This window comes from Macaca nemestrina, chromosome 1, assembly GCF_043159975.1.
Source record: "Macaca nemestrina isolate mMacNem1 chromosome 1, mMacNem.hap1, whole genome shotgun sequence".
NCBI lineage: Eukaryota > Metazoa > Chordata > Mammalia > Primates > Cercopithecidae > Macaca > Macaca nemestrina.
In genome coordinates, this window is record NC_092125.1 from 83,101,154 (window position 1) to 83,114,664 (window position 13,511).

The 13,511-nt window shown below is 37.0% G+C and overlaps 2 protein-coding genes across 14 annotated transcripts in view; both read left to right on the forward strand.

The window, feature by feature from the left end:
- On the forward strand, positions 1-678 carry LOC139355929 (uncharacterized). Its single transcript, XM_071068639.1, has one exon. The coding sequence runs from the start codon at positions 1-3 to the stop codon at positions 676-678; it is 678 nt and encodes a 225-aa protein (XP_070924740.1).
- Positions 288-13,511, forward strand: part of LOC105478882 (dynein axonemal heavy chain 14) — a 524,402-nt gene continuing 511,178 nt past the window's right edge. For all 13 annotated transcript variants that reach the window (XR_011614730.1, XR_011614739.1, XR_011614743.1 and 10 more), the window contains exon 1: positions 288-424. The gene's annotated coding sequence lies outside the window, so the exon portion shown is untranslated. The remainder of the gene's footprint in view (positions 425-13,511) is intronic.

A 13,511-nucleotide genomic window follows, 5' to 3' on the forward strand; every position in this document is an offset into this window, starting at 1 on the left:
ATGCAGGTCAGACTAGAGTCTTTAACTTGGGCACCATATCTGATCTGCCTTCAGCGCACACTTCTGGGCCACTCTCTGCACTCTCAACAACCCCCTTGCCCCCAGCACCGTCGGTTTCACGTCGGGAGCCGCCGCGTAACCGCGGTGGAATCTCGCAAGAGCCGGGGCGCCCCCTCACCTGCCCGCACCCAGGATCCGTTGCGCCGCGTTCGGGACCCCACCCCCATTCTGGCCTCTTCGCCGGGGCTCAGGCGGGGCGCTCGGTCAGGCGGTTACGACCAGGAGGCGTCGGAACCTGGCGTGGTAGGGCTGTGCTGCGCGGTCAGTCCCATTCACCCTCGCCTGGCGCTCTCCGGCGTGGGCGGGCCGGACCTCCGCCGCTTCCAGGAAGGGCCACAACGGCCGTGGGACCCCAGCGAGGCGGGTAAGGTCGTCCGCGTCTTCCTGCCGGCGGTCGGCGGAGGCTCGGCGGGCGGACGGCGCGTGGGGCCGCCGGTGTCGTACTGCGAGGGCTGCGTGGGCGCGGAGGGCCTGGGCGCTCCCCAGCTGCTGTGGGAGCGCCTCCGAGTCCCCGCGCGGAACCCTCACCAGGCAGATGCTGGCCCATCCACCCAGCGCCTGGCGCCGGCCACGCAGGGGGTCCCGACCGCAGGAGCTCTCAACGCGAGGATCTTCTGAATTGCTCTTAACGCGAGGGTCTCCTTAGTTGCTCTCCCTCAGGCGGGCCGCATTCTCTTCTATTCCTGTATTTCTGAGGTTTTTTTTTTCTTTTCCATTTATAAACGAATAATGAGCTCGTTGAAAAACCTTGCCATCACTTACTGTATAATGTGTATATATACACACTCAACACAAATATATACGGATGATTATAAGTGATTTTTTATGTAGAGATATAACTTTTCTAAGAAGTTGATGAATTACATTAAGGACACTAATGGATATTTTACTTGCATTTGTGGGATAGACTAGGCTAGGAAATATGTGTACATATACAGTCATGTGCCTCATAACAGCGGTAGTCCTGTAAGATTATAATGGAGTTGAAAAATTCCTGTTGCCTAGTGATGTCATAGTCAAGGCATTATGTGTTTGTGGTGATGCTGTTGTAAACTGTGCTGCCAGTCATAAAAGTTAGCACATACAATTACGTACAGTATATAGTACTTGATAATAATAGATGAGTATGTTACTTGCTTATGTATTTACTATACCATACTTTTTTTTTTTTTTTTTTTTTTTTGAGATGGAGTCTCGCTCTGTCACCCAGGCTGGAGTGCAGTGTGGCAGGATCTGGGCTCACTGCAAGCTCTGCCTCTCGGTTTCACGCCATTCTCCTGCCTCAGCCTCCAGAGTGGCTGGGACTACAGGCGTCCGCCACGACGCCCGGTTAATTTTTTGTAGTTTTAGTAGAGACGGGGTTTCACCGTATTAGCCGGGATGATCTCGGTCTCCTGACCTCGTGACCTGCCTGCCTTGGCCTCCCAAAGTGCTGGATTGCATATTCCAGAAGAAGGCATTGTTATCATAGGAGATGACAGTTCCAGGTGTTATTACCCCAGAGACCTAGTGGGACAAGATGCGGAGTTGAAAGACAGTGATATTGGTGATACCGATCCTGTCTAGGCCTAGGCTAATGTGTGTGTTTGTATCTTAGTTTATAATTAAAAAGTTTAAAAAGTAAAATAAAATTTTAAAATAGAACAATGCCTATACTAGTAGAATAAGGATATAAAGAAAAGAAATATTTCTGTACAGCTTATTGTACAGCTAAGTATTATTACAAAAGAGTAAGAAATAAAGTTTATAAAGTAAAAATGTTACAAGAAGTTATGATTTATTATTAAAAAATATTTTTGCATTTAAATGTTTTTATTTGTACCAAATTATGAGGTACATGAGAAATGTTGGTACATGTATCTAATGTGTAGTGACCAAATTACTGTACTTAGGTTGTCCATGACCTGAGTACAATATATTTGTATTAAGTATAGTCATTTTACTCCACTATCAAACACTGAATTTATTCCTTATATCTTACTGAGTCTTTGTATCCTTAAGCCCACTTCCGTTCATCCTCCCCCTTCTTGCCATTCACTCTTCTTAGTCTCCGTTATCTATTTTTCCACTCTCTACCTTCATATATTATTCAAATTTTAAACTTAAATTTTATTCAAATTTTGTAGCTCCCACATATAAATGAGAACATGGCATTTGTCTTTTTGTGTCTGACTTAATTCACTTAATAGCTTCCAGTTCCATCTATGTTACTGCAAATGATATGATTTCATTCTTTTTTATGGCTGAATAGTATTTCATTTTGTATATATGTACCACATTTTTTATCCATTCATCCATCAATGGACACTTAGGTTAATTCTGTATCTTTGCTTTTGTGAATACTGCTGCAATAAATGTGTGAATGCAGGTATTCCTTTTATATATTAATTTCTTTTACTTTGGGTAGATACTCAGTAGTGAATTGCTGAATTGAATGGTAATTGTATTTTTAGTTTTTTGAGAACTCTCCCTACTGCTTTCCATAGTGGCTGTACTAGTTTACATACCCAGTAACAGTGTATAAGAGTTCCCTTTTCTCCACATCCTTACCAACATCTGTTATTTTTTGACTTTGACTTTTTATTAATAGCCATTCTGACTGGGATAGGATGGTATCTCATTCTGGTTTTTGATTTGCATTTCTCTGATTAGTGGTGTTGAGCATTTTTTTCATATACCTATTGGCTGGTTACATGTCTTATTTTGAGAAATGTCTATGCATGTCCTTTGCATACTTTTTAATGGGATTGTTTGTGCTTTTCCTGTTGAATTGTTTCAGTTCCTTGTATATTATGGATCTTAGTTCCCTGTCAAATGAATAGTTTGCAATTTTTTTCTCCCATTCAACAGGCTGTTTTTTCAGTCTGTTGATTATTTGTTTTGCTGTGTAGAAACTTTCTAGTTTAAGTCCCATTTATCTATTTTTATTTTTATTGCCTGTGCTTTTGAGATCTTAGTCACAAATTATTTGCCTAGACCAATGCCCAGGAGAGTTTTCCCTAGTTTTGGATCTTACATTTAAGTCCTTAATCCATTTTGAGATGATATTTGTATGTAATAAGAGATAGTGGTCCACTTTAATTCTTCTGCATGTGGCTGTCCAGTTTTCCAGGCATCATTTATTGAAAAGGGTATGCTTTTTCCAATGTAGGTTCTTGTCAGTTTTGTTGCAAGTCAGTTGGCTATAAATATGTGGCTTTAATTCTTGGTTCTTTATTTGGTACAATTGGTCTGTGTGTCTCTTTTTATACCAATGCCATACAGTTTGGGTTATTATAGCTTTGCAGTATATTTTGGAGTCAGGTAATGTGATGCCTCCAGCTTTGTTCTTTTTACTCAGGATTTCTTTGACTGTTCAGGCTCTTTTTTGATTCCATATGAATTTGGGGGATTTTTTTTTTCTAATTCTGTTAAGAATGATATTGGTATTTTGATGGGAATTGCATTGAATCTGTAAATTGCTTTTGGCAATATGGTCATTTAAATGATATTAATTCTTCCTATCCATCAGCATGGGATGCTTTTTCATTAGTTTGTGTCATATTCAATTTCTTTCGTTAGTGTTTTATAGTTTTTTATGTAGAGATCTTTTACCTCTTTGGTTAAATTTATTTTTAGGTATTTTTCTTTTGTGGCTATTGAAAATTAGATTGCCGTCTTGATTTATTTCTTGGCTAGGTCATTATTAGTGTATAGAAATGCTACTGATTTTTGTACATTGATTTTGTATCCTGCAACTTTACTGAATTCATCTCTAAAATCTAAGCATTGTTTGGTGGAGTTTTTAGGTATTTCTAGATATAAAATCATATGATCAACAGAGAGGAACCATTTGATTTTCTTTTTTACCAATTTGGATGCCTTTTATATCTTGCTCTGGCCTGAATGTTCTAGCTAGGACTTCCAGTATGAGGTTGAATGACAGTGGTGAAAGGGGACATCCTTATCTTGTTTCAGTTGTTATAGGAAAGGTTTTCAACTTTAATCCATTCAGTATGATGTTAGCTATGGGTCTATCCTATGTGGCCTTTGTTTTTTTGAGGTATGTTCCTTTTATGCCTGGTTTGTTGAGAGTTTTTATCATGAAACGATGAATTTTGTCAAATGCTTGTTCTGCATTTATTGAGATTATCAAATGACTTTTGTCCTTCATTCTGTTGATGTGATGTATCATGTTTATTGATTTGCGTATATTAAACCATCCTTGCTCTCCTGACATAAATCCCACTTGATCATGGTGTTTTTTTTTTTTTTTTTTTTTTGGATGTGCTGTTGGATTTGGTTTCCTAGTATTTTGCTGAGGAGTTTTGCATCTGTGTTCATCAGGGATATTGACCTCTTGTTTTCTTTTTTGTTGTTGTTGTGTTCTTGTGTATTACAGATACCACTAACATTGTTTACAGCCAAAGAAATCATGCAGAGACTACACTAATACCCACACGCAGACTCAAAGCCAAAGTACCGTACCAGCCAGTACCATAGATACATCTTCAAGAAAAAGTCCTTCCCTATGAAAGTAAATTCAAAAATAGGAAGAAGTGACTGTTATACCAGATGCACAGATATTAGCATAAAAACATAAAAAACATGCAAAAACAAGGACATATGACACCTCTGAAGGAACACAGTAATCCTCCATCAGTAGATCTTAATAAAAAAATTGTCAAAATCTCAGACATGGAACTCAATATTGATTTTAAAGAATCTCAGTGACATACAAGAGGATTGTTAAAAAAATACAAATAAATCAGAAGAATAATTTAGGGCATGAATGAGAAATTTCTTAAAGAGATAAGATTCTTTTGAAAAGAAATAAAAATTCTGGAACTGAAGAATTTACTGAAGGAAATACAAAATACATTTGAAAGCTTCAACAATTGATTAAATCAGGTAGAAAAAAGAATCTCAGAACTTAAAGATAAGTGTTTTGAAATAATTCAGTCAGAAAAAATAAAGAAGTATAAAAAAGAATAAGCAAAGCCTTCATAACGTTTGGGACAACATAAAGTGACAAAAGTTATGAATTATTGATATCCCCAAGGGCAAAGAGAGAAAGGATTAGAAAACCTGTTTTGCAAAATACTAGATAAAAATTTCCCAAGTCTAGCAAGAGATTTAGACATTCAGACACTAGAGGCTCTGTGATCCTCAGGCAGAAACAATGTGGAAAGATCCCTACGGCACATTATGATCAGACCGTCTAAAGTCAAAGATAAAGAAAGAATCTTAAAAACACCAGGAGAAAAGAGCCTTGTCACCTATAAAGGAAACCCCATTAGATTACTATAGATTTCTCTGCAGAAACCTTACAGGCTAGAAAAGAATGAATGATATATTCAAAGTGCTAAAAGAAAAAATAATGCCAACTGAGAATATTATATCAGCTAAAGTGAAGTGAAGGAGAAATGGGAGTCATTCCTAGATAAATGCTGAAGGAATTCAGGATCACAAAATTGGTCCCCTAAGAAGTGCTCAAGGGAGTCTTAAACCTGAAAGTAAAAGGATGACATTTATCATCATGAACACACTTGAAAGTATAAAACTCAGTGGTAAAGCAATCACACAAAGGAGGAAGGGAAAGGACTCAAATGATACCACGGCAGAAATCCGCCAAACCACAACAACAAAAAGAGAAAAATAAAGGAACAAAGAATATATAAAACAACCAAAAAACAGTTCACAATATGACAGGAACAAAGCCTCACATGTCAATAATAACCTTCAACATAAGTGGATTAAATTATTCACTTAAAAGATACAGAATAGCTGAATGGATTTTTAAAAAGATTCAGGTATATGCTGCTTACAAGAAACTCACCTTATCAGTAACGACACATATAGATTGAAAGTAAAGGGATAGAAAAGGATATTCCATGCAAATGGAAACCAAAAGGGAGTAGGAGTAGCCATACTTAGATAAAACAGACTTTAAGTCAAGAATAGTAGAAAAGACAAGGTCATTATATAATGATAAAGGAATTAATCCAGCAGGAAGATACAACAGTTCTAAATATATGCAACCAACACTGGAGCACCCATATTAATAAAGCAAATATTACTAGCTATAAAGACTGCCATATAATAATAGTAGGGGACTTCAATACCCCACTCTCAGTATTAGACAGATTATCTAGACAGAAAATCAAAAAAGAAACATTAGATTTGAACTGGACTTGAGACCAAATGAACTTAACAAACATTTACAGAACATTCTGTCCAACAACTGCAGAATATATATTCTCATTAGCACATGGAATATTCTCTAGGACAGACTAGATTATTAGGCCACAAAACAAGTCTCAACACATTTTTAAAAATAAAAATCAAGTATCTTTTTTTGACCACATTGGAATAAAACTAGAAAGTAATAAGAACAACTATGGAAACTATAAAAATACATGGAAATTTAACAACTTGCTCCTGAATGACCAGTGAGTCAATGAAGAAATTAAGACAGAAACAAAAAAAATTTTTGAAACAAATGAAAATGGAAACATAATATGCCAAAACCTGTGGAATATATCAAAATAAGTGCTAATGGGGAATTTTATAGCAATGAATACCTACATGAAAAAAAGTAGAAAGATTACTAATTAACCATCTACCGATGTACCTCAAGGAATTAGAAAAGCAAAGACAAATCAAACCCTAAATTAGTAGAAGAAAAGAAATAATGAAGATCAGATCTAAATGAAATAGTCACTAAAAAACATAAAGAGGATCAATGAAATGAAAAGTTGATCATTTGAAAAGAAATAAAATTGATAATTGATAAACCACAACCACCAGCAAGACAAACCAGAAAAGGAGAGAGAAAAGACCTAAATAAACAAAATCAGAAATGAAAAGGAGACACTACAACTGATACCAAAGAAACAAAGAATCATTAGAGATTATTATGAACAACTGCATGCCAAAAAAAAAAAAAAAAAGGAAAACCTAGAAGAAACGGATAAATCCCTGGACATATACAACCTATTAAGATTGAACCATGAAGAAAGAGAGAACATCAATGAACTAATAGTAACAAGTTCAAAGCTGTAATAAAAAGTCCCCCATCAAAGAAAAGCCTGGGACCTGATGCCTTCACTGCTGAATTCTACCAAACATTTAAAGAATAACTAATACTAATCCTACTCCAATCCTTCAAGAAAAGTGAAGAGGAGGGAATACTTCCAACCTCATTCTACAAGGCTGGCATTACCCTGAAGCCCAAACCAGAGAAGGACACACAAAAAAGGAAAACTGTACGCAAGTATCACTGATGAAGATAAATGCAGAAATTCTCAACAAAATTCTAGCAAAACGAATTCAACAACACATAAAAAAAATTATTCACCATGTTCAACTGAGATTCTTGCCAGGGATGTAAAGACGGTTCAACATACACAAATCAGTAAATGTGATACATCACATTAACAGAACCAGGAACAAAAATCACATGATTATTTGATTAGTTGTCAAAAAGCATTTTATAAAATTAAACATCCTTTTATGATAAACATCCTCATCAAAACGGGTATAGAAGGAACATACCACACTTACACTCTCCCAAGACTAAACCAGGAAGAAGTTGAATCCCTGAATAGACCAATAGCAGGCCCTGAAATTGAGGCAATAATTAATAGCCTACCAACCAAAAAAGTCCAGGACCAGACAGATTCGCAGCCGAATTCTACCAGAGATACAAGGAGGAATTGGTACCATTCCTTCTGAAACTATTCCAATCAATAGAAAAAGAGGGAATCCTCCCTAACTCATGTGATGAGGCCAACATCATCCTGATACCAAAGCCTTGCAGAGACACAACAAAAAAAGATAATTTTAGACCAATATCCCTGATGAACATTGACGCAAAAATCCTCAATAAAATACTGGCAAACCGGATTCAGCAGCACATCAAAAAGCTTATCCACCATGATCAAGTGGGCTTCATCCCTGGGATGCAAGGCTGGTTCAACATTCGCAAATCAATAAACGTAATCCAGCATATAAACAGAACCAAAGACAAGAACCACACGATTATCTCAATAGATGCAGAAAAGGCTTTTGACAAAATTCAACAGCCCTTCATGCTAAAAATGCTCAATACATTCGGTATTGATGGAACGTACCTCAAAATAATAAGAGCTATTTATGACAAACCCACAGCCAATATCATACTGAATGGGCAAAAACTGGAAAAATTCCCTTTGAAAACTGGCACAAGACGGGGATGCCCTCTCTCACTACTCCTATTCAACATAGTGTTGGAAGTTCTGGCTAGGGCAATCAGGCAAGAGAAAGAAATAAAGGGTATTCAGTTAGGAAAAGGAGAAGTCAAATTGTCCGTGTTTGCAAATAACATGATTATATATTTAGAAAACCCCATTGTCTTAGCCCAATATCTCCTTAAGCTAAGCAACTTCAGCATAGTCTCAGGATACAAAATCAATGTGCAAAAATCATAAGTATTCTTATACACCAGTAACAGACAAACAACCAAATCATGAATGAATTCCCATTCACAATAGCTTCAAAGAGAATAAAATACCTAGGAATCCAACTTACAAGGGATGTAAAGGACCTCTTCAAGGAGAACTACAAACCACTGCTCAGTGAAATAAAAGAGGACACAAACAAATGGAAGAACATACCATGCTCATGGATAGGAAGAATCAATATTGTGAAAATGGCCATACTGCCCAAGGTAATTTATAGATTCAATGCCATCCCCATTAAGCTACCAACGACTTTCATCACAGAATTGGAAAAAACTGCTTTAAAGTTCATATGGAATCACAAAAGAGCCTGCATTGCCAAGACAATCCTAAAGTCAAAAGAACAAAGCTGGAGGCATCACGCTACCTGACTTCAAACTATACTACAAGGCTACAGTAACCAAAACAGCATGGTACTGGTACCAAAACAGAGATATAGACCAATGGAACAGAACAGAGCCCTCAGAAATAATACCACGCATCTACAGCCATCTGATCTTTGACAAACCTGAGAAAAACAAAAAATGGGGAAAGGATTCCCTATTTAATAAATGGTGCTGGGAAAATTGGCTAGCCATAAGTAGAAAGCTGAAACTGGATCCTTTCCTTACTCCTTATACGAAAATTAATTCAAGATGGATTAGAGACTTAAATGTTAGACCTAAAACCATAAAAACCCTAGAAGAAACCCTAGGTAATACCATTCAGGACATAGGCATGGGCAAGGGCTTCATGTCTAAAACACCAAAAGCAATGACAACAAAAGCCAAAATTGACAAATGGGATCTAATTAAACTAAAGAGCTTCTGCACAGCAAAAGAAACTACCATCACAGTGAACAGGCAACCTATAGAATGGGAGAAAATTTTTGCAATCTACTCATCTGACAAAGGGCTGATATCCAGAACCTATAAAGAACTCAATCAAATTTACAAGAAGAAAACAAACAACCCCATCAAAAAGTGGGCAAAGGATGTGAACAGACACTTCTCAAAAGAAGACATTCATACAGCCAACAGACACATGAAAAAATGCTCATCATCACTGGCCATCAGAGAAATGTAAATCAAAACCACAATGAGATACCATCTCATACCAGTTAGAATGGCAATCATTAAAAAGTCAGGAAACAACAGGTGCTGGAGAGGATGTGGAGAAATAGGAACACTTTTACACTGTTGGTGGGACTGTAAACTAATTCAACCATTGTGGAAAACAGTGTGGCGATTCCTCAAGGATCTAGAACTAGAAATACCATTTGACCCAGCCATCCCATTACTGGGTATATACCCAAAGGATTATAAATCATGCTGTTATAAAGACACATGCACATATATGTTTATTGCGGCACTATTCACAATAGCAAAGACTTGGAATCAACCGAAATATCCATCAGTGACAGACTGGATTAAGAAAATGTGGCACGTATACTCCATGGAATACTATGCAGCCATAAGAAAGGATGAATTCATGTCCTTTGTAGGGACATGGATGCAGCTGGAAACCATCATTCTCAGCAAATGCTCGCAAGAATAGAAAACCAAACACCACATGTTCTCACTCATAGGTGGGAAATGAACAATGAGATCACTTGGACACAGGAAGGGGATCATCACACACCAGGTCCTATTGTGGGGGGGTGGGAAGGGATAGCATTAGGAGATATACCTAATGTAAATGACAAGTTAATGGGTGCAACACACCAACATGGCACATGTATACATATGTAACAAACCTACATGTTGTGCACATGTACCCTAGAACTTAAAGTATAATTAAAAAAAAAAAAAAGGAAAATGTGGTATGTATACAAAATGGAATACTATTCAGCCATAAAAAAGAACCCTGTTGTTTACAGCAACGTGAATGGAACTAGTGGCTATTATGCTAAGAGAAATAAGCCAAGCACAGAAAGACGGATATCACATGTTCTCACTCATATGTGGGAGCAAAAAAAATGACTCTCATGCAAATAGAGTAGAATGGTAGTTACCAGAGGCCAGGAAGGGGAGGGGGATGAATTGAAAAAGAGGAATAAATATATTTATTACTACTGAACTATACATGTAAAAATGCTAAAGATGGTAAATTATATATGTATATTTTACCTCGTTAAAAAAGAAATAACAATTTTAAAAATAAAATACTTGACTGACAGTTATTTTCTTCTCAGCATTTTGAAGATATTAATTTATTGTCTTCTGGCATCTGTTGTCTCACAAGCCAGTTAAACAATACACTTTTAGTCTTTTTATTTTGACAGAGTAAGTAGAACCCTCAGATTCACTGGATTATACTCTAATCCTTTTCCCCTATACCTTGTCATCATTAATCTTGGCATGGCCCTTTTAAACTAATCAAAAAACAGCCAAGCGTGGTGGTTCATGCCTGTAATTCCAGCACTTTGGGAGGCCCAGGCGGGTGGATCACAAGGTCAGGAGATTGAGACCATCCTGGCTAACATGGTGAAACCCCGTCTCTACTATAAATACACACACAAAAAAAATTAGCTGGGTTTGGTGGCGGGCGCCTGTTGTCCCAGCTGCTCGGGAGGCTGAGGCAGGACAATGGCGTGAACCTGGGAGGTGGAGCTTGCAGTGAGCTGAGATCGCGCCACTGCACTCCAGCCTGGGTGACAGAGCAAGACTCCGTCTCAAAAAAAAAAAAAAAACAGAACTAATCAGAAAACATGTTGAAGTAATAAACATCTGCAAACCCACTGTATAACACAAGACAGAATATTGAACAATATTTTTTATCTATGAACTTCTTTTATATGGTTTGGCTCAGTGTCCACACCCACATCTCTTGTTGTGTTGTATTTCTTTGTGTTGGAGGAGGGGCCTGGTGGGAGGTGACTAAATCATGGAGGCAGATGAATCCTTTGTCAAATAAATGTTAAATGTTATTTCAGTTGTCTATTACTGTGTGACAAACCATCTTAAACTCTTGTAGCTTCAATTAACAACAGTTTCTCTTGATTCTAGACTGAGCTGAGTAGTTTTGCTGCTCCATATGGCATTGCACTCATTCAGCTGGCTGCATTCATTTGATGGCTGATCTGGGCTGAAGTGAAGAAAGCTTCACTTATATGGTGCTTTAGTGCTTTCTCACATACTATTCCATGTGGCTGACTTGGGTGGTCATGGTCATCTCAGGGTAGTCAGACTTCCCACATAGTGGATAGCTTTAAAAGGGAAAGTGAAAGCTGGCAGGTTTCTTAAGGGCTGGGCCTAGAACTGGCTAATATTATTTTCACAGTATTCTGTTGGTCAAAGGAATTCACTAAGACGAGCCCAGATTCAAAAAGAGGAGAAATAGACCCCACTTTTTGATTAGTGGAGTAGCATCCATGTATATCAATCAATTAATGGTGGTTATCTTTGGAGACTGTGTGTTACATATCTTTTGTAAATATCCCACAGTGTGCAGCTTGTCTTTTTATTTTCTTTAGAGTGAGGTTTAATAAATAAATTCCTAATTTTAATACAATTTAGTTTTTGGAATTTTATATTATATTCTTGTTTGTAAGTTATTCACTATCCCTAGATCAGAAAATTGTTCAGTTTTCAAGTTTTACTTCTCACATTTCAGTCACTCTGAAAAACCTTTTTTGTCCTTGTTTTGTTTGTATATTTGGTGTGAGTCAGGAAACGAATCTAATTTCATTTTTTTCCCCTTATGGCTTTTTTTTTCCTAGCTGGATTATTTTTCCACCTTATTTGATATGTCACTTGTTATATATCAATGTTTCATCTACTTTTTTTTTTTTTGAGACAGAGTCTTGCTCTGTTGCCCAGGCTGGAGTGTAGTGGCACGATCTCGACTCACTGAACCCTCCGCCTCCCGGGTACAAGTGATTGTCTTGCCTCAGCCTCCTGAGTGACTGGGATTACAGGCATGCACCGCCACACCTGACTAATTTTTGTATTTTGAGTAGAGATGGGATTTTACCATGTTAGTCAGGCTGGTCTTGAACTCCCGACCTCAGGTGATCTGTTCTCTTTGGCTTCCCAAAGTGCTGGGATTACAGGCGTGAGCCACTGCTCCCAGCCTCATCTACATTTGGTACTGTTTCTGTGATTTCCATAATGTTATCTGTAAATTTCTGTGTTCCAGTACTATGCTGCCTCAGTTACTAAAGCTTTATTATTATTCTACTATTAGACTCTCCTTCATGTTATTTTTTTCCCAGAAATGTCTTGGCTATTCCTGAGCTTTTATTCTTCTATATACATTTAATCATCTTGACAAGGTCTATCAAACAAACAAACAAAAAAACTGTTGAGATTCTGATTGGAGTTATATTGACTGTAAAGAATTGATGTCTTTGTAAGTTTTTCTACTCAGTAATTTGCTCTTTTGATCCTCTCGATTGTAGGTTTATTTTCTATTTTTAAACATTTCTGCTCTAATCTTTAGTATTATTCTACTTTGGATTTATAAAGTTTTACTTTTTCTAACTTCTTAATTTGGATACTTAATTTAGATAGTATTTCTTGTTTTCTAGTGTAAGCATTTTATGGCTGTATATTTACCTATGAGTACCTCTTTAGCTGCATCTTACAAGTTTTAATTTTAATATTGTAGCATTTGTTTCTTAATATTTTAAATTTTCTATCATTTCTTTTTTTGAAATGTGAGTTATTTAGACATGTGTTTCTTAATTTCCACATTTATGGGGTTTCATGATTCATCTATTTCTACTCTAATTGTATCGTGGTCATAGAATTTGGGCTATATGATGATAAATCATTTCAAATGTGTTGACTTACATTATGATCCAGTAGGTGGTTGATTTTCAAACTATGCCATATGTGCTGAAAATTATATGTATTCTCCACTTCTTGAGTTTTATATAATATATATGTTAAATCAAACTTTTAAATTGGGTTGTTAAAATCTGTATCCTTAATGTTTTTGTTTGTTTGTTAGTTTTGGCAGGAAAAGGTTGGCCTGATTAACTGAAAT

Coding starts and splice junctions, on each gene's coding strand:
- LOC139355929 (XM_071068639.1), top strand. CDS start 1: ATGCAGGTCAGACTAGAGTCTTTAACTTGGGCACCATATCTGATCTGC.